The 21823-nt window shown below is 39.7% G+C and overlaps 1 protein-coding gene across 1 annotated transcript in view; it reads left to right on the top strand.

Annotated features, from left to right (window-relative positions):
• Nucleotides 1-19898, top strand: part of flt1.L (fms-related tyrosine kinase 1 L homeolog) — a 46987-nt gene extending 27089 nt beyond the window's left edge. The window contains 5 exon segments of the mRNA NM_001085721.1: nt 2757-2929; nt 3016-3172; nt 8791-8917; nt 13715-13823; nt 18407-19898. Of these exon segments, the coding sequence (NP_001079190.1) occupies nt 2757-2929; nt 3016-3172; nt 8791-8917; nt 13715-13823; nt 18407-18810 (970 nt within the window). The 3' untranslated portion in view covers nt 18811-19898.
• Nucleotides 19899-21823: the final 1925 nt, after the last annotated feature.

Consider the following 21823-nt stretch of genomic DNA (forward strand, 5'->3'; position numbering starts at 1 on the left):
ACAATACAAGACTTAAAGGTGTGGTTCACCTTTAAGTTAACGTTTACTACATTATAGAAAAGCATATCTCTAACAATTTTTCATTTGGCCTTCATTTTTTTCTTAGTTATAGTTTTTGTATTATTAGCCTTTTTTTCTGACTCTTAACCACTTTTAAATAGGGGTCACTAACCCCATCTAATAAACAAATGCTACAAATGTATTGTTGTTGCTACTTTTTATTACACATCTTTCTATTCAGGCCCTCTCCTATTCAAATTCCAATCTTATTCAAATCAATGCATGGTTGCTAGGGTAATTCGGACCCTAGCAACCATATTGCTGATATTGCAAATCAGAGAGCTGCTGAATAAAAAGCTAAATAACTCAAAATCCACAACTAATAAAACATGAAAACCGATTGCAAAATGTCTCAGAATATCACTTTCTATATTACACAAAAAGTTAATGCAATGGTGAACAGCCCCTTTAAGTGATTCTAATTTCCCCTGTGGGAAACAAACTGAACATGGGTTGAGGTGGTGGAATGAATAAGAATCCACCAAATGTCAATCACAAGTGGCCATGATTATGTACCTTTTGTAGCAGCTGCAAAGCTATATCCCTGCAGCTTTTTACCACACTATCAGTAGTTAAATGTACTTTCCACGAATATGTAAGTAAATAGAATTATTATTGTCATATAATAAGCCAGCATGTACTTTCCCATGCAGTACACGGGAGGTTAGATTAATAAGGGTTAGGAAGAAGATCTTTGGTTAAAGAAAAAAAAATGTTTCCGCAAATGTTCTGAATTCCATCCTCTAAAAATATCCCACATTATTTTTATATATCCAGGGAGTACATAAGTTCAATCATCAGAATCTTCTTTATAAATAGTCCAACAAGAATCATTCTAGGAATACATGTATTTCCAGTGAAATATGTCTTTGGGGAAAAAATGATGATATCTATGAAGAATATTTTTCTAAGGGAGAGTATACTCCCCATAGATGTTTAAAGGGTTTATCTTTCCCTTGTTTAATTTAGTAATAAGGAGTAAATCATTGCATGAACTGAACATTCTTCCTATGTGTATTGCCTGGAGCCCGAGGCAAGAGGAGTCCTTAGTGGAAGATGTAAGGAATTTTAGGTAGGGTTAGTTATTGCGTGGGCATGGATACCCCTAAGTTTGACAGCCTTATGGCAGCTTGGGGAGCAGCCAAGAAGAGCAGAAAGATTGGTACCCCACCAATTCAAGTAGATAGGCTTGTGTAGAGTGAATGCTCTGCTATCCTGCCATTTGTCTGTAACATATGATCAACATTAAGGGGGTTATTTATTAAAGTCCGAATGCCAAAAACTCAAACAATTTTAGTTTTTTTTACTATAAAACCCAAATTTTTTGTGGAAAAAAACCCTCACATTTTTCGGGAATTTATTAAAACCAGAGGGTGGTAAAAGTTCGAATAAAAAAGTACTCCAACTCAGACCTGCCGAGTTCATGTAGAAGTCAATGGGAAAAGTCCCAAAGATATCCTGATCTGCACTGGGTTTCGTGCAATAATCTGAAGATTTTGTGGTTTTCGGGCAAAACAATTCGTTTTTCGACGTTTAATCAGAAAAATTAGTACGATTTGATTTTTTCACGATTTTTTTTGTTTTTTTCCCGCACTGGAAATTTTCAGAAAAATGTATTAATAAATAAGGGGGAAAAATTTGTGAGTATTTGGTCAGAGTAGTTTTCAAAAGATAACCCCCTTATTAAGTTACTTCTTGCAAGAAAAAGTCACCAAAATCACCATAATTAGCAAACCATAGCTATGTTCACCATTATATATTGGCTACTGTGTATTTGTATAGGATAAGGGCAGAGACACACGGTCCGATTTTTCTTTGGGGCGATTAATCTACCCGAACGGCCTCCCGCCAGCTAGAATGTAAATCGCCGGTGGGATGGTGTGCTTGGTTTTATGAAGTCATCTAAAGTTGCCTCACAAGGAAACTTCAGGCGTTTTCGGAAATCAAACTATTCCCAGGGCCATCCCACCGGCGATTTACATTGTAGCTGGCGGGAGGTAGTTCGATGAGATTAGTTGCCCCAAGGAAGAGCTGATTTATTGCTGGCAACTAAATCTCCCTGAATCTAAGCGTGTGTCTCTGCCCTAATAAGGGTAAGGCCAGACGAGGAGATTCGGGGAGATTTTGTCGCCTGGCAACTTATCGCCACGTCTTTTCCCCGAACTGCCTCATCGTTTTTTCCCCATAGGCTACAGCGCAAAATCGATGCGTTTTCAATAGTCGCCCAAAGTCGCCCAAAGTTGCCGAGGCCCAAAGTTTCCAAGGCAACGCATCGCCGCGTGTGCATTAGCGCAGGCGATTTTGCGCTGTAGCCTATGGGGAAAAGACGCTCAGGCAGTTTGGGGAGATAGTTGCGCAAAAGACGTGGTGATAAGTCGCCAGGCGACAAAATCTCCTCGTCTGGTCTTACCCAAAGCTGGCCTAGCAATTTGCCAAGGGCTGTTTTTATCTGTTCTCAAGCAGCCACTTCTAGATCTGGGATTAACTAGAATGCTCATTGACTCAATTAACTCATTGTATTTAGTACAAGCCAAAAGTTACATGACAGAGCTGGGAGACTTGCAGAATTTGTAAAGTGCATACAGTAGACCTATGCATTGCTCATCAACAATGTCATTTCCTCTGCATTAGCAAGAAACTAAATAGAATATAATGATGTTAAAATGAATGTCCCTTGTGTTTCTGTTGAATAACAGGTTAAAAGATGGCTTTCCAGCTTTAGAAGAGTGTACTCGGTACAGAAATTCTGACAAATATTCCCTGACTATCAAAGATGTCACTGAAGAAGATGCAGGAAAATATACAATTGTGCTAAAGCTGAAGCAATGGAATCTGACCAAAAATCTGACACTGCCCCTTGTTGTTAATGGTAAGGAGCAACTGGGCTTTTTTAGCTTTTATATTGCTGCATGCTGATTTGTTCAGACATTACTGATGTTTATTTGTTTCTTGCAGTGAGGCCACAAATTTATGAAAACGCTGTGTCTATGCAAGAACCTGTCCTGTACCCATTGGGCAGCAAGCAGTCTTTAACGTGTACAGTTTTTGGTATCCCACCTCCTACCATAACTTGGCATTGGCGGCCGTGTCCAGACAAGAAACTAAAGACAAGGTAAATACTTTTTTTTCTAAAGAAAATGTCAAAGTAACTATAGAAATATTTAAAAGCAAAGTCAGAGAAACTTGTGGAAAAGTCACAATCAACAAATGATTTGATATTGCTCAGTTGTCATCAGACTAGTCTGGTGAGCGGAATCAATGCTATAATCCAGGGTTTCTTTTTAAAACTGCGAGGGTCATAAAATAATTTTCTCAAAATTTGAAATATTTTTAATGTGCGATATATATACAGTATAAGTACTGAAAGTTTCATGGTTGTAACTTTTGAGTTCTATAACCTGTAGAGGCACTCCTCCACGGTCTATGGGCCTTTACATAGTCATGGAGATAATTACAGTAGCCTTATTATTTAGAGGCAGATTTATCAAGGGTCGAATTTCGAATTCTAATAAATTCGATTTAACTCGAAATTCGATTGGGGGGTTATATATTAAAAACATCGAATACCTAAAACTTGGACAAATTTTATTGGCCTGAAAACTCAAATCGAATTCAGTTACAATTCGACCAAACTCAATCAAGTTTTTTCTCCGAAAAAAATGTCAGGAAGGCTACTAAATCTTCAGATTGGTCACTGGACCTCTCCCATTGACCTATACATGAATTTGGCAGGTTTTAGGCGGCGAATAGCTGAATTTGAATTCTTTAAGGGCCAGAGTTTGATAAATCTTAAAAATCGAAGGGTAGGAAATCTCTGCCCCTTAGAGTAGGATGTATATTATATATTGTAATATATGAATGGACTTCCAGTATACTTATAATTTAGAATAGGATGTATATTATCTCTTGTGATATATGAATGGCACATTCATGTCCAAGATAATTCAACCTTTTGTCCTTGTCCAGTACATTAATATGGTATGTAACCCTTAAACTATATTTCAGTTTAGAGTAAAGATATACTATTCCTCATAATAAGTGGCACTGAGAATTCTCCATACTCAGCCTACAGCCCTGTACCTTTATGTATTTGCAAGAACATTTAAGTAGTGCTGTTTTGTCTGATGGAAAATTATATTTTCTGGCTCAGTCCCTTTCTAACCAGTAAATATTCTCTTCACATTTGCCTAAAATTAACCCTGCCGTACTGCTTCATAAATCGGTGAATCAGCAGATGCACCAAACTCTCCCACTAACACACTAAAGTGAATTATGATAGAGCAGGCGGCTGTCTAAGGTGCTGAAAGGGATCCACTTCTCTATTCAGCATTTCTGTATAAACCCTACTTCAATTACAAACCTGTACAAACACATATACCCAAAGGGGAATAGGATTAAGCTATAAGTAGAAAAATCAACTGGACACTAGGGTGAATTAAATCCATATCATTATGGGTTTTTTTTGGATTAAGATTTATTCTAAGGCTTGTGATTTTTAAAATGCACATCTGTCCTAGAGTAAGGCAAAAATCTAATCTTTTCAATGCTGGAATAACTTGACAGATGATCCCTCACTCAGTTACTAAGGTTTCAGTAGAATTTTTTTCATCAATGTATTTGTGAGTCTACAGACTTCCACACTCAAAGCCATAAGGGATGCAGCAATGTTGGGGCTCCTTCAACTACTGCTTCAACTAAGATTATACAACATCCAACAACAACTAATAGAAACTGAGAATGCTCTTCTTTGAATCCTGGTTGACTTATAGCCTCTGATTAAAACAAAAAAGAATATAAAATGAATCATATAACATTGTAAATTATAATAATTAGATTTTTTAATAAAGCATCTTCATTAATACTTATAGTAATTATGCACTCTGATAATACAATGTCAGCACTTATTGGCCTTGCTGGTGTTCACATCAGATAAGTAATCAGAACGGTGCCTCGTCGGAAGGAAACCAATTCATTGTATTCATTGCGGCTATAATGTTTACAGAGTGCCCCAGCTCGGTCCCAAGTGTCATTTATAATCCTGCACGAGCACTGTATACACATGTCATGTAGAACACACTTGCCCAGGAAACATTTTTCCATTCAGTAGTTATAATTATAACACTCTATTGTGTTTGGCACGCTGGCTGCCAATGGCAGTATGGGTGGAAAAAAGAAAAAACCCACTAAAAACCTAGGGAGTAGATGGAGCAAAGTACCCCGAGGACGGCCTTACAGCAAAAGGTTGATAACAGTGGCCTTGTCCAGAATAGGCCATGGGAGCTTTCTTATCTCCTTTTGGCAGGAGGTGTTTTCAGTTTCCTGTGCGAAATCAGAAGCGTATGCTGTTTTCCTCTTGTTGTTTGGCTTCCTCCTCTGCACAAGATCGTTCCCAGCACTACTGTTATCTTTGCATCTTCAAACATGGCACAATTTACTTCCTTAAAAACTTGATGTATTCTTAAGGGCCAGACTATAGTCCTATCTCTAGTGAAGACTAGCTTAACTCATTCAGCAGGGCATGGGATGTTTATGAAGGACCGCTGACCTTGGCTAGGGAAACTGGCAGTGGCATAAGTAGATGTTACTGGGCCCCACCGCAAATAAATTTTTAAGGCCCCCAACACATCCAGAAGTTGTACTTTTTTACCAAGATATTTTGAAATTGCTCATTAATTAGGGTCTCCTGGGGCCCCTATACCTCATGGGCCTCCTGCAGCTGCAGGGTCTGCTTCCTCTATAGTTACACCCTGGAAATTGGCATATTATGTAAAGTTTGACAATTATTTTAAGGAATAAAAAAAACACAATGGAGTTCTCACGTAGGAAAACAAAAGCACAACTCATCGTGTCTGGCAATTAAGAGGTTAAAGAATTTAAAGGGCCGCCTGAAGAGTGGAGCTGCTCTAAGAAAATAATAAAATTGCTGGATCTCCCTGCTTCCTGCCAGCGTGCACTGCCAGATTTACGGCTGCCTTCCTCCCCCCCCCTTCCTTCTTGGTGTATAATATTAAAATAGAAATGATGACTTGTGTTAAAAGACTATTCCTCAACTATTTGTTAATAGAAGGAAAACATAAGTCTATAGTCAAGGACAACCTGTTAGGAAGCCAGGAATGTTTATACAGTATCTTCCAGTCTCAAGTTATTTTCTTTAGTTTCCCCTTTAACCTGGTTGAAGTCTAAGCAGCACTAGGATGGAGCTCTGGCTGTTATGAATAGCTTCAGTGACATTTAATGCCGGTGGAAAACTACAATGTAAAGGTTAATACTGTCAAATAGCGAGGATCAGCTGAGCAACAAAGGTTAAGTAGATAACACAGGTATGGTATCTGTTATCTGGAAACCCATTTCCCAGAAAGCTACGAATTACAGAAAACCATCTCCCATAGATTCCATTTTATCCAATTTTCTTTTTCTCTGTAATCATAAAACAGTACCTTTTTCCTTGATCCCAACGAAGATATCATTAGTCCAACCCAGCCTATTGGGTTTGTTTAAAGTTTACATAATTTTCTAGTAGACTTAAGGTATGAAGATCCAAATCACAGAAAGATCCTTTATCCTGAAAACCCCAGATCCCGAGTATTCTGGATAACAGGTCCTATATCTGTACTACCATACATAAAACACAAGAGCTATGAATAGTTATCTCTTTATAAACGGCACTTAGTGATGTCATCAGTATTTAGTGATATAATTTGTGTCCCATGACTCACTGTGTATTATAAGAAATAATTGAACCCCAGTTACACAATATAAGGATATTAGAAACCACCTTGGAGTTCCATGACCTGTACTGTATAAAAGCCTTCCGCCAGTGGTGTTGTTCCTTGTTGCATTTCATAACCTTTTATTTTTACATCAGGGTGTTCATTATTTCCAGTGTCACTTGTGAAATGTATTGAAAGAAGCCGTTAATCATAGCAAACTATTTTAAAACAATACGTGTTTAATGTCAAACTGCCCCATTAGTGGGAACAAAGTGGAGATTTTGTCAGTTTGTGAAAGCCAGCGCGTTTTGTTGTTCCTTCCTGCTGACTCATATGTTGAGATGCGCCGAAAAGAAGCACTCGTTCCATTCATACGTGGATCCAGACAAGACAAGCCCTTCCTGGTGCATTGCTTGCGCTTCCACCTGAGTCCCGGAGGCATTGTTGGGGAATTTCCACATAGCTTCCACTTCCACATATTTCATTGATCCTTTGTGCTGACTTGGTACATTTAGCAACCAAAAGGTCAGACAATACAGACAGAAGAATCCCCAAACAGAAGTTAAAACTACTGTTTACGTCACATTTTGGGCAGGAAATATGTCTCTCTAAGCTCCCCATCAAAAGCGTGTTAGTGTGTCTTTCTTATAGTTAGGTGTCCACAAAGATTAATGGCCTTGTTAAAGTGATACAGACTCGTGGGACCTGTGGGTAGGGCGGGTTCGGGCTGACCTTGCACTCCTCTTCTCGGGTGGCGGGCGGTGCTAGTTGAGCTCTTCTCCTGCTCTCCCCACCCGCCACGTTGCAGTGCTGGCTTCCAACCAGGGCCGGAACTGGGGTAGACAGAAGAGCAGCCATGCCCTTCTCGGACCTTGTTCCCTTAACCTGCAGCATTTCTGTTTCCTTAATCTGCAGCGGTACTGAACAGTGAGTGTGCGAATGCGCGATCCCGTTCTTCAACGCATGCGCACTCACGGGTCCTCGGCTCTTTCGCACATGCGCATTTACCTTCCCTCAGGTCTTTTGCGCATGCGCACGAGTGCATCCTTGGCAGGAACAGTGGGGAGGTGACGTAGTCGGCTGGGTTGCCTGGGGCGCCTGGCCAACTTGGCCCGGCACTGCTTCCAACTTCCGGGTTCTTCTTTGATAGACGCTGCGCTTGCCTGCCCGCCCCTTTTGTGATGTCGACGGTGGGGAGGGTCTATAAAAGGAAGCCGGTAGGCGGGTGCGGAGAGAGGGCAGGCAGCAACGCAACTAGAGGGCGGCGGGCCCTGATGCGGGACGTGCAACCAGGCCCCCCTCTGTACGCCCAGAATCCAAAGTCAGTGGCGCGCAAGCTGCCGGGGGGGCCTGAATAGGTGCGGGCCCTGGCCCAATCGCACCCCCTGCTCCCCCCAGTAGTTACGGCACTGAGGGCAGGCTTCGGGCAGACATCACTAATACAGACTTATTCCTATAATCATTAGGAGTGTGTCTGGATTCCTTGTAATCTGTTTTCTTTACAAAGTTGGGCAAAGTTGGGCAAACTTTGTGACCCGCCTAGTGGTCCTACATAGATTGCGTTGGTTCAAAAGAAAGCATTGACTAAAGGTGGCCATACATGGGCAGGTTAAAGCTGTCGATATCTGTCCTTTAGACCAATATGCCGTTTATCTGCCCGTGTATGGGGGGCTTCCGACTGGTCCTCCCGATCGATATCTGGCCACGAAATCGATCAGTAAGGTTCAATTTTTCAGGCGATCGACCCGTCGGAGCCCATTTCTCCTCATTGTAATTCAATCATTCAGCCTTCATCCCACAGGATATCTGCCCCCACTCCTGGGTATAAATGTAAATATGAGGAGAGGGTATAGAGAGAGCTATATCTTCATCTTCAACCTAAAATCATCTGGTTATTTAGGGAAGAATAAAAATTCTTGTGCATTTTGTTGATTATAATACTAGCCTGCCAACTAAAATGCAACAATGAAATATGTTTTTCCAATAACCTTTCAATCACAATCTCCTTTCTCTTGTACAGATGTGACTTTCACATTGACAGCGGCAGACATTCGGTTCCACTGTTGGTTGGACATAATAGCAGCAGCCTTGGAAATACAATACAAAGCATCAGAGAGCGCACACAAATGATTGAAGGAAAGATTAAGGTAAAAGAGCCGAAAAGAAAATGATGTGACTGCATTAGGGTATTAGAGGTGCTAGACTCAAGGCTGACAGCTGATTCAAAGTGCTGGGGTGTGTGAATTTTCAATCCAAACCAATTGGTCAGGTTTTCAAACAAACAAACAAACTGATCTTTGTCCAATATGGCCATATGTCTGGAGACAAATTGGCTGCACCATATAAATATTACACTGCTTCTATTGCTCATCAATTTTCCAATTTATAATTACAACGGCTGGTAAATTATGATCCAAAATCAACATAATGAGCGCGTATTGATGCAGTTCATTAAAGGAAAACTAACCCCTAAAAATTAAGATAAAAATGCCATATTTTATATACTAAATTCATTGCACCAGCCTAAAGTTTCAGCTTCTGTGCTGCCATGTAGTAATTATCTGTATTAATTACTAATCAGCCTTACCTGTATATTGTGACATTTCTATTCTATGTGTACTGTATATTGTGAGTGGGTCCCTAAGCTCAGTAAGTGACAGCAGCACAGAGCATGTGCAGTGAATCAGCAGAAAAGAAGATGGGGAGCTACTGGGGCATCTTTGGAGGCACAGCTCTTTACTGATAAAGGGTTGTAGCTGCCTTAGGCTGGTACAGAAGTCCAAAACATAATGTACAACATTTCTAGCTACTTCTTTAATTAAGCTTTAGTTCTCCTTTAGTTGCTTGTGCCAAAATACTCTCCTGCTCCAACCACATGGATAACACAAACAAATTAAAGAGACCGGTTGTGTGTTTTACTTACTGCTTGGTACATTGGGTCCAGATCCTCAAGCCCCAGACCTTCAGGTAAACATACAAGTAAAATGGGCTGGCATTCTCCAGACCACAAAAAAAGTAGTAAAGTCACAGCAGCACAATTGAGAGTAAAAATATTCTAGTTTATTTTATTCCGTATATACATAAATATGCCTTACGCGTTTCCCAGGGGGGCACTTAATCATTGGCTGAGGTGAAGCAATGGACACATAGAATTTAAAGGAACAATGGCCAATCACGTTATAACACTCATTAACCAATCAGGGCTATAGTACTCTTTTCCAATTGGTTATCTTCAATTACACAATTCAAAAAACTTTGTACAGAGAAAAGAAGAGAAAACTGATCAAGTAAGTGTTTATAAACTAAAACATATTGGCAATTAAATCACACACATAACATGAGAAATCATATTCAAGATTTAGTCCATCAGGTTGTCTTGTACCTAAGTTGAAAATCCAGCTGGTCTCGTTTTTGATAAGTTGAGAGTTTAGATCTCCCCTCACTCCTAGACTGACTTTATCTATACCTGTGTTCAGTTATACAGGCACCTACAGTATTTAAACATTCTAGAACATGTCTTGCAACTGTTGTTTTACACTTATCTCAGTAATATTTAGAATGTGTTCTCTAATTCTCTTTTTTAAACCTATGTCTGGTCTGTCCTATATATTGTTTGTTACATTTATTACAGGTGCTATAACATGATTGGCCATTGTTCCTTTAAATTCTGTGTGTCCATTGTTTCACTTTATTTCACTTTAGCCTCAGGAAGGGTTACCACCAGAAACGTTGTGCACTTTCCCTTTTCTATGATAAATGTGGCTATAAGCCTTGCATCTTCTTTGTCTGTGTTGACCCATGTTCCTATCGTTGGTGTTAGTTCAGCATTGATAACACATGCAAAATATCCAGGCTACAGTTAGTTTTGTGTATGTCTGTGAATCTATATAAAGTCTATGTATATATTTATGTGCCTGCAAAGTGAATAAAGTACCCCCTCTTGTAAAATATAAGGATATTATAAGTTACCGAGGAGTTCCATGACCATATAAAAGCACAAGGCCAAAAGCTGTTTTTGTACAGGTCATGGAACTCCGAGGTGACTTCTAATATCCTCGCACTTTATTTATTATAATACACAAGGTTCAGTGAGTCATGTCATAGAAATGACATCACTAAGCTCCGATTATAACCGATGACATCACTAAGCACCGTTTATAAGGATATCATTTACAGGATATTCATGGCTCTTGTGTATTATATATATATATATATGTATACAGAGAGAGAGAGAGGAACACAGTCGGCACATCAAGTTCAACGAAAGGGTTAAACTTGATGGACACCTTTAACTTAAGTCAAAAAAACATTAGTGTATGAATAGTACCTACAGTATATAGAGCAATAGAGGATATATCAGGGGCTTGTATTGTATTGCATGTACTCGGATTGGCATGGATATTGTTCTGTACCTCAAGCTCCTTCTAAGTGTAACATCCTGCTTTAAAATATAAACATATAAGTGCTTGTTTTCAATAGTTGTGACCTTCATGTTGTTTACTTTTATAACCACTCTAACAGGGAGGCTGTTGAATTGATGAAATTTGCAGTACAGGATACACGTCCCATTATTACCCTCATTGAACCCAGAAAGACATCTATAGTTCTATAGCAACCCTTCCTCTTTATTCTCTAAAAAACGTGCAAGGAGAAGCTCTGAGAGGCGGGAGTGTGACAGCCAATGACACAAGTGCTCGTACTTAGTCGACTAATACATATATATCAACTTCCACTTTTTTTTAATGATTCATTTCCCACAGCCCATTCTCACGTTCTGTATCAGGCTTCTCAGTTTTTGCGAAAGCTAATTTTAGTGCACATTTCATACGTGACTGAACGTATATTGTCTGAGTTTCCCTTTTTAAGTCCTCCAGCTGCAAGTTCAACTTGACCCGTGCTCTTAGTAACTGCCCTCTATATACAATCACACAGAGCGGCAGAAAAACATACAGTGAAATGTCACACATACAGGAGGAAGTTATACATTGTGCAAAGAGCCATTTAGACTCGTATTCCTGCTGACAGAAGTCACTCTGCTGTTGAGGGAGACATTTAGACTGGTGGCCCTGCAATAGGTTTCATATAAATATATTTAATGGGAATACATAGCTTTGTGCATACAAGAGCAAGTGCAACACTGAGGTGTAGAGCTTACAGTCAAAGTGGGTGTGCAACTTGCAGTCACAAATAAGAGGGTAACAAGAGTTGTTAGTGGTTGGGGAGCTGATCCATGAGTATCATCAAAGAGTGCGTTTGCTAATATTGGAGATAAATATCACCATTGGTGTTTCCTATATTAACCAATCAACAACGCGATAACAGGCAACAGCAAGGTTGAAAACTAAAGCAAATATCTGGCAGTGTGCTATGGATAACATCACTGGTAATGTTCATCTTCAATGTTAGTAAACATGTCCCAAAGTCTGTTTATCCCTTCAACAAACTGTCATACACTTTGGCAAGGGAGCTGAAAGAATAACTGAGAGGAGCTAGAATAACCTAATGTAGTTTCCTGTAGCAACCAATCAGTTAAAACACGCAAGCAAAGATACGATGGGTTGTTATGGGTAATTGCAGTGGTTCAATACAGCACATGCCTTAGTAATTAAGCCCCAATGAACTTAGAGACATTTCTGGGGGCCATTGAGACTTGTAACAGTGGAGACCTTCCCAATTGCTTCCTTTGGCACCCTGGGTCTACATAACAGCAGACACCCAAACCACTGATTCAGACTTGCTTTATTAGTGATTTTGCTGCTACTCTACTACTGTATATAATTTAGGTTCTGACCTGTGCCTTTAAACAATATAGTAAGTGAGGTTGAAAAAGACACACGTCCATCAAGTTCGACCTTTGGGGGCCGATTCACTAAGCTCGAGTGAAGGATTCGAATGAAAAATACTTCGAATTTCGAAGTATTTTTGGGTACTTCGACCATCGAATGGGCTACTTCGACCTTCGACTACGACCTTCGACTTCGATTCGAACGTTTCGAACGAAAAATCGTTCGACTATTCGACCATTCGATAGTCGAAGTACTTTCCCTTTAAAAAAAACTTGACCCCCTACTTTGGCAGATAAAACCTACCGAAGTCAATGTTAGCCTATGGGGAAGGTCCCCATAGGTTTGCTAACCTTTTTTTGATCGAAGGATTTTCCTTCGATCGTTGGATTAAAATCCTTCGAATCGTTCGATCGATCGAACGAACGTTTAGCGCTAAATCCTTCGACTTCGATATTCGAAGTCGAAGGATTTCAATTCGAGGGTCGAATTTCGAAGTATTTTTTACTTCGAAATTCGACCCTTAGTGAATCTGCCCCTTAATGTCTATATATAACTTGCCTAACTGCTAGCTGATCCATCCGAAGGCAAAAAAATTCCTTCCTGACTCCAAGATGGAGCAAGATCAGGCTATTGTCACAGATGCCCATCTCTTAAACACTAGCTCAGTTGTCTAACAAAGATTACTCTGTTACTAGATCCCCCCCCATACTATAAATAAACTCACAGTAAAATAGTAGGGTGAAAGGTCTGGATCACCACAAAACTTTGGTCCTCGGGGTGTGTATCGCTCCAGAACCTACATTACAGGTGACAATGGGTTTCAATCAGAATTCTAGAACTCGCTCTATAAATCAAACTCATGCCCAGGGTGCTGCCACCTAAGGAGTAACAACTTTTCTTACAACATAATGGTGTTCGAAAGCTTAAAGCAAGACAAATTTATCCGTTTGGTGAATATATCAATGTGTTAAACATTTTCAGAAATAAATCTGTAAAACAGCTGATTCTGTTTTAAAACTTCTCATTGTAAATGACAGTAAATCTGTTCCTTAGATAATATTTAGCATTTGTCTGGTATTTGGGGAATATGTGTTGCTTTGCATTCATGCCATGGCTTGAATTTAACTCTGTTCACAACTATGTTTTGTCTGCTTCCAGACTGTAGGGACAATCATCGTAGATAATTCCAAGGCTTCTGGAGTCTACACTTGTATGGCTGCTAACAAGCTGGGGAGTGAAAGAAGAGAAATAATGTACTATGTAACAGGTAAGCATTATTAAATAAAAATTGAGCACCAATACTATCAAGGATAAATAGGTGATCACAAAAATAGGGTCTTCATGCTCCCTCACTATACATATTAGAAGAGAATGTTGGGAGATACACATCTATAAAGGGGTTGTTCACCTTCAAACAACTATTTGTTTTCAGATAGATCACCAGAAATAATGACTTTTTTCAATTACTTTCTATTTTCTATGTGTCACCGTATTTCTAATATTGAAGTGCAAAGTGTAATTTTTCACCTTCTAAAGCAGCTGTGGGAGCGGGGGGTCGCCGACCCTGTAAACTGATCGAAATTGAAACATTTAGTTGATACGTTTCTTTTGTTTGTCCCTGCTGAGCAGAATCTCTGAGTTTCATTAAAGGCAGCTGTTAGAATTGATACAATAGCTAATATTCCAGAGATGCTACTGAGAAATGTCGCAAAATTTAAACAGTTTAGAATCTGCACCCGAATTACTGAGCTGCCAGACTCCAACACCAGAGACAGGGACATTAAACTTTAAACTTAGATTTTGGAAAAACGGTAAAATATAAATAATGGAAAGTAATCGAAAAAAGTCTTTATTTCTGGGAAACAACTGAACTGAAAAACAAAGGGGTGAACAACCCCTTTAAAGTAGTTTGTCTGCTCAACATCAGAAGCCAGTAATCGGCTCAGAACTCCTTAGTAGCCCAGCGGCTACTTCATGTTCTGCTGCATTGGAAACTCATTCCTATGACCCACTATAGTTCCAGTGAGTGAGCAACTCCAGCACTTGGTCAAGATAACTTCTAATTGTACCATAGGCCACATATTTTCCATTCAGAAGCTTGGGATATGGCATCTTACAGGTGAGGATGTTTTGAATGTTACAGTTCTTCCAAAAATGGTAGCAGTGATCAATGGCCTTTGGGCCTTTGCCCTTATTAGCCATACAGGAAAGGTATAGAGCACAGTTTGTTCTGCCACGGAAAGTAGTCGTCATCACAATGTCCTGTGGGCTGCTTCCCTTATTAGTCTTACAAGAAAGATATAATGCACAGTTCCCTAATTCCCTAATTTCCTAGATACCAACTGTATTACTAAAAAATGGTGGCCTTCTTACCTCAAACTGAATAAACGTACGTGAAAGTCTTTTTTGTTCCTTTGCTGGCACCCAGCATGACTGTGGGTGTGTTTGTAATTACCCAGGGTGAAACAGGAACAGCGTAACCTTATCTCCTTGGCTTCCCAATGTCACTAAACTCATTTTATTTTGAGATTCCTGGTGGTGCTTGGCAAAGATAAACAGAATCTTCCATCAGGAAACCTGGAGCTATTTCCACAGGAAGTCTCAAATCACTTAAGTAAATAGAACTCTTTTACATAATTGAAGCCGTGCGCTTAAGCATCACAACAATTCGAACGACTGCTGCTAGGTGTAATCGGCTATTGGAATGACTTTATTTGACAGGAGTCCAGAAGAACATTTTTTTTGTCTTTCCTTAGAATTAAATATGAATCAACAATGATGTCAACCATACGTGTCTGGCAGGGGATGTTTAATCAGCTTCAACAGGGGTTTTCTTAAGATGACACGGCCCTTCCTTTAATTAGAAATGCTCTTTATGTGATATGGATTCTCTATCATCTACATCCAAATTGTATGTGTGTTTATGTATATTTTTATATAATGCGTTAAGATACGCAACAGGAATGAGGTCCCTGCCCCATAAAGATTACAGTCCATGTTTATTTTCTTTTTTTGAAGTATTTTTTGTAGTCATTAGTTAGACTGCAAGTTATCTTTTTTTGCTGTAATTATATAAATATAATCTATATTATAATCTATAATATAAAATGGTAGTGAAATGTATGATTTAAAAGTCATCTGTACCCGTGTATTACCCTGTAGAAACGTGCTTACTGCAGGAGCAGTGTCAGACTGGAACACTGGGATACCAGAAAAACTCCCAGCGGGACAAGGTGTCAGTGGGACCTCCTGCTTTTAACCATTTGGCCTAAATAAAGAGGCTAAATAGATGAAAGAATATGTTATAGTTTGTACAGATAAGAGACTAGGAGCATCATGAGGTTAAGTGAGGAGAGAAGGAAAAATAGTGGAAGAGTGGGCTACGGTTTAAAGGGATCCTGTCATCAGAAAACATGTTTTTTTCAAAACTCATCAGTTAATAGGGATGTAGCGAACGTCGGAAAAAAAGTTCGCGAACATATTCGCGAACTTGCGCAAAAATGCGAGCGGTTCGCGAACGGTTCGCGAACCCCATAGACTTCAATGGGAAGGCGAACTTTAACATCTAGAAAAGACATTTCTGGCCAGAAAAATGATTTTAAAGTTGTTTAAAGGGTGCAACGACCTGGACAGTGGCATGCCAGAGGGGGATCAAGGGCAAAAATGTATCTGAAAAATCTGCCTGTGTGTGCTTGGAAGAGATAGTGTAGGGGGAGAGCTGTTAGTGATTTCAGGGACAGATGATAGTAAGTTTGCTGGCTAGTAATCTGCTTGATACTGCTCTGTATTGGAGGGACAGAAGTCTGCAGGGATTTGAGGGACATTTTAGCTTAGGTAGCTTTGCTGGCTAGTAATCTACTGTTCTCTTTAAACAACTGCCATACGTTGACCTTGTAGGCATTGTTTGCCCAGTTTTTTTGGACGCAGCCACTGAAGCACAGTTGCCAGAAAAAATATGCCACATAAATGCTGAAAATAGTCATTTTTTGCCAAAAAAAGTGACTCCGGTGTTTTTTCTGGAGACGGTAATATTATGGATATTTAGACAGAATGGGAACAAGGTCACACAGCTCGATGGCGGGTTGAAGAAAACAGTGTGCAAATAATGCCTACAGGGCAAATAATGCCTAAAAGGTCAACTTATACACTACTACAGCGGTAGTAAAATAAAAAAAAGTAAAATAAAAAAAAAATGAATATTAAAAAAAAAAATTAAAGTTGGTGCTGCTGAACTACTAGGAGCAGCAGATTAGCACACCAGTCCCACTCCCCAACACTGCTAGACTAATAGCACTGGGCTCTTATAGTAGTAGTAGTAGCAGTAGTAGTAAAACAACAAAAAAATAAATAAAAGCAGTCCTTACAAGGACTACTGTTATTGCAGCAGTCAGCAGATGAGATCAGAAGCAGGACAGCTGCCCACTGCAGCTACATACAGAGCACTGCAGTACAAGGTAGATTACTAGCCAGCAAAGCTACCTAAGCTAAAATGTCCCTCAAACCCCTGCAGACTTCTGTCCCTCCAATAACAGAGCAGTATCAAAACGATTACTAGCCAGCAAACTTTCAACTGTCCCTGAAATCACTAACAGGCAGCAGCTCTCTCCCTACACTATCTCTTCAGCACACACAGGCAGAGTGAAAAAACGCTGCAGGGCTTCGGTTTTTATAGGGAAGGGGAGTGGTCCAGGGGAGAGCTTCCTGATTGGCTGCCATGTACCTGCTGGTCTGGGGTGAGAGGGCAAAAAAAAGCGCCAACAATGGCGAACCCAAAATGGCGAACGTCGCGCGACGTTCGCGAACTTCCGGCGAGCGCGAACACCCGATGTTCGCGCGAACAAGTTCGCCGGCGAACAGTTCGCGACATCTCTATCAGTTAATAGTGCTACTCCAGCAGAATTCTGCACTGAAATCCAGATTTTTTTATATTCAATTTTGAAATCTGACATGGGGCTAGACATTTTGTCAATATCCCAGCTGCCCCTGGTCATGTGACTTGTGCCTGCACTTTACGAGAGAAATGCTTTCTGGCAGGCTGCTGTTTTTCCTTCTCAATGAAACTGAATGTGTCTCAGTGAGACATGGGTTTTTACTATTGAGTGCTGTTCTTAGATCTACCAGGCAGCTGTTATCTTGTGTTAGGGAGCTGTTATCTGGTTACCTTCCCATTGTTCTTTTCTTTGGCTGCTGGAGGGAAAAAGGGAGGGGGGTGATATCACTCTAACTTGCAGTACAGCAGTAAAGAGTGATTGAAGTTTATCAGAGTACAAGTCACATGACCAGGGGCAGCTGGGAAATTGACAATATGTCTAGCCACATGTCAGATTTAAAAATTTGAATATAAAAAAATCTGTTTGCTCTTTTGAGAAATGGATTTCAGTGCAGAATGCTGCTGGAGCAGCACTATTAACTGATTCATTTTGAAAAAAAATTTTTTCCCCATGACAGTATCTCTTTAAGGTTTTCCAGTGGGCCTCCGGCATCCCCATCCAACACTCTACAGGAGAATACCTGTGCCAGGAGGAAAATCTATAGTTGGTCGTACATGGGACAATAAAAACTGCTGACTTGGCCCATCCAGATCGAGTAGGAAGCTTATTGACCCATGTATGGTGTCTGTCAATTGGCCTGTTTGACCAATATCTAGCATTGATACAGTCCTCTCTTGACCAATTGCCAAACGCCCCGCCAATGAGCGAAATCTGCTCATTTGGTGACCTTGTATGGCTAGTTTAATGGTCTCTCTTTGCGTAGGTATAAAACAACCTAGGAAGTGCAGTTTATAGTGCTTTAAATAAAAATGCTTTTTTACATTTGATGTGAAATCAGAATCCCTTTGGTTCATTGCAGATATACCAAATGGATTTCAAATCTCCTTAAACAAAGTGCCTGCTGAAGGAGACAACTTCATGTTAACATGTTCCGTGAGCAAGTTCATGTACACAGACATTACATGGATTTTATTCCGAACAGTTGGGAACCGAACAATTCATCACAGCATCAGCAAACAGAGAAACTCCACTATGACAGCGCACTCTCTTACTCTAACTGCTGTCATCAGAAATGCCAATATGGCCGACTCAGGTGTTTACGCTTGCCGGGCCAAAAACCTTTACACAGGGAAATTTCATCTGCAGAGAAAAGAGATCAACATCACTGGAGGGCACAACAGCAAAAAGACAGTTGTTTCACGGACCTCTAAACTCAAAAGGAGGAAGAGAAATTCCACAACACAAAGCCTGGTGACCCATTAAAGGACTCCAACATTACAGAGGTCTGAATGATTGTCATTAATTATTGAAGGTACTTAATATGCCTCCTGGAATCACTGGAGATTGACAGTGAATATGTGGAACCATGAGTATGGGCCAGAATATATCACACTGCAGACTTGTCCTATTTATTACAAGCAACCATTTTTTCTCCAGAGATACGGCAACCAACCAAAATGCAGGGATTATTGCAAGGATCCTGTATGAAAACTCTACTAGGATTTACCTGCAGATAATCCTGACAATATGGTATTCCCATAAATTATTTCCATCTCTAAGAAGGAGAAAGAACCTTGTCCATCATAAACATCAGTGAGAAATGTAAGAGATTGATAAAAACAATGTAGTCCTACGTCATCGATAGGGAGTCAAATGTGCTCCAGTAACTGCCCATGGGTGCGACTGTTATTATTCTATATATAAACTCGACTTGAGTGCAAGCGGTTATATCATTCATTGTCACAGATGAATCAGTGTGAATAAGTCACTCGCTCAGTATCTCCACGTTAGAGAATAATGATCACTGTTGGAAGTCTTTGTTGGTAGTCCTAAAAAATCTTTGTATTTAAGATGCCCATCATGGTATTATTGGCAGGCTTAAGAAATACATTCATAAATGAATCTAAGCCAGGCTCATACGTTGATATTTTGATATGTTGATTTGGTCACTCTCAGGTTTGCAAAGAAATAACTTAAATTCCTTATCTGCATAAAAGTCCAAATATGTTTAAGTATAACGCCGAGCATCTGTCAAGGAAAATGAATATAATTCACATTACACATATCTGACATCACATTCCGTTTCCATGTCAATTAACATTTTTGTGTCCATGCATTCATTTGCTTTGTATCTATAATGCACCTTACTGGTATAGCTGCTATATATTTCCTTCAGTCCATGTGCTGAAACTGACCAAACCATTCCATCCCATAGAAAAGCACATTGAGCCCTTTAGGATGTGCGGTCGAGCCACGTCCTCATTGTCACCCAAAGGGTAAAGGCAGTATTAATATATAATTTAAATAAGAATATTTTGTGATAATATTTGAATTAAAATGATTGTGATGCACTGATCTCTCTTTTTCCATTCTGTAACTTCTTGTAGACGCCAGGCATTTTACTGGGTGAGCTCTGTCGAGACCTATATCTCAGATTCACTCAATTTCTTTTGCTTTCTTAAAGGGGTTGTTCACCTTCGAATGAAATGTTAGTATGATGTGCGAAGGGATATTCTGAGATGATTTGCAATTGGTTTTAATTCTTTATTATTTGTGTCTTTTGCGTTATTTAGCTTTTTATTTTGCAGATCTCCAGTTTGCAATATCAACAATCTTAGCAAACCTGCATTGATTTGAATAATAGACTGGAATATGAATAGGAAAGGCCTGAATAGAAAGAGGAGTAATAAAAAATAGTAACAACAATAAATCTGTAGCCTTGCAGAGCATTTCGTTTTTAGATGGGTTCAGTGAGCCCCATTTGAATACTGGAAAGAGTCAGAAGTAGTAGGCAAATAATTCCAAAACTATAACAAATAAATAATAAGGAGAAATTGAAAAGTTGCTTAGAATTGGCCATTCTTTAACATAATGAAAGTTAAAGGTGAACCACCCCTTTCATTGTGCAGCTAAAAGGCGAAAATCAATTGAGTGAGAAAAAGTTATCTCATGGTTTATCACTCAAACACTCACTGAATCTCGTCCATGAGTTTTCACATGATGAACCCTTTTCTCACTGAATTGAATCTGGCCCAAATCATACTGTTTGTGTTGTTGGAGGGGTCTATTTATCAAAGTGCAATAGCTTCATCTTCCATTATAGCTCTTGGATCACAAGGTGATCTGCAGAATCTCTGAAGTAGTGGACATAAAAGTAAATTGAGAAAAAGAAAGGCATAATTTAGGGCTGGGATAGCCATTCTGAAGTTCTCTAGCTCTCAGTATCTCAGTATCGTCACAAAAATTGAGGTATCTTGATTTTCTTAACACAAGCCATTTTGTTTTGCATGCTACAAATGTGTATGAGACTGGTGGCTTGAGAAAAGTGAGGGCTACCCTACAGTCACCACTAGGGTGACACAATTTCACTATTACAGACAGAGTATTGGTAAAGTGACTTTATTGAACGCTGACAAATTCAGAATTTTAGTTTCAGTCAGTGGCCTAGTGTAAAGAAACAATGTAATTCTCCTACCGCACACCTGTAGTTCACCAATCCTGCAAGCTGGTGGTGCGTTCCTTCCGTTGACCCGGCCGGGTCCCTTAGCAACCAACGTTTAAAAGAAACGGATCCGCACACACACCGATTAGTGCAGTCGGGGATTATCCCCTTTTATTCAGCCACCAAACATCAACGTTTCGGGGGGGAAACACCCACCTTCATCCTGATGAAGGGTGGGTGTTTCCCCCTCGAAACGTTGATGTTTGGTGGCTGAATAAAAGGGGATAATCCCTGACTGCACTAATCGGTGTGTGTGCGGATCCGTTTCTTTTACACGCTAGTGTAAAGAAAGAAATTAAAGTCCATCCTTTATGTTGATGATATAACTTAAAGGTTAAATGTATCCTAACAGAAGCTAAATGTCTAATAACTGAAATTTAAAGCCATCTGTAGAAATAAGTCAAATCAACTGGACTTGCTGTGTTTTTCTTGAATCCGACTGGATTTCTCAATTCAGAATTCAATCCCAATTGAATCCTTCATTCTGAATTGAGAAAGCAAGTTGGATGACTGGTGAAACGTCAGTTCACTTGACTTATTTCTACAGATATACCATGACCTGAATGAATGAGAGTCTTCAAAAACATGTAGATTAAAGCTGGTGACCTGAAACCTGTGATTTACAAGTTGGGTGGCTTGAGGTTGACATTGAGTCTAAGTGGTGAAGGTGGAGGGTAACAGCCTTTTATGCACTTCCTACTCTTGCAGATTTGGTTTGGCTTCTTACTGTTGGTGTGATGTAGGTTTTTCTCAGAGTAAACAGCAGATATCTCA

The sequence above is a fragment of the Xenopus laevis genome, chromosome 2L (genome assembly GCF_017654675.1).
Source record: "Xenopus laevis strain J_2021 chromosome 2L, Xenopus_laevis_v10.1, whole genome shotgun sequence".
Lineage (NCBI taxonomy): Eukaryota > Metazoa > Chordata > Amphibia > Anura > Pipidae > Xenopus > Xenopus laevis.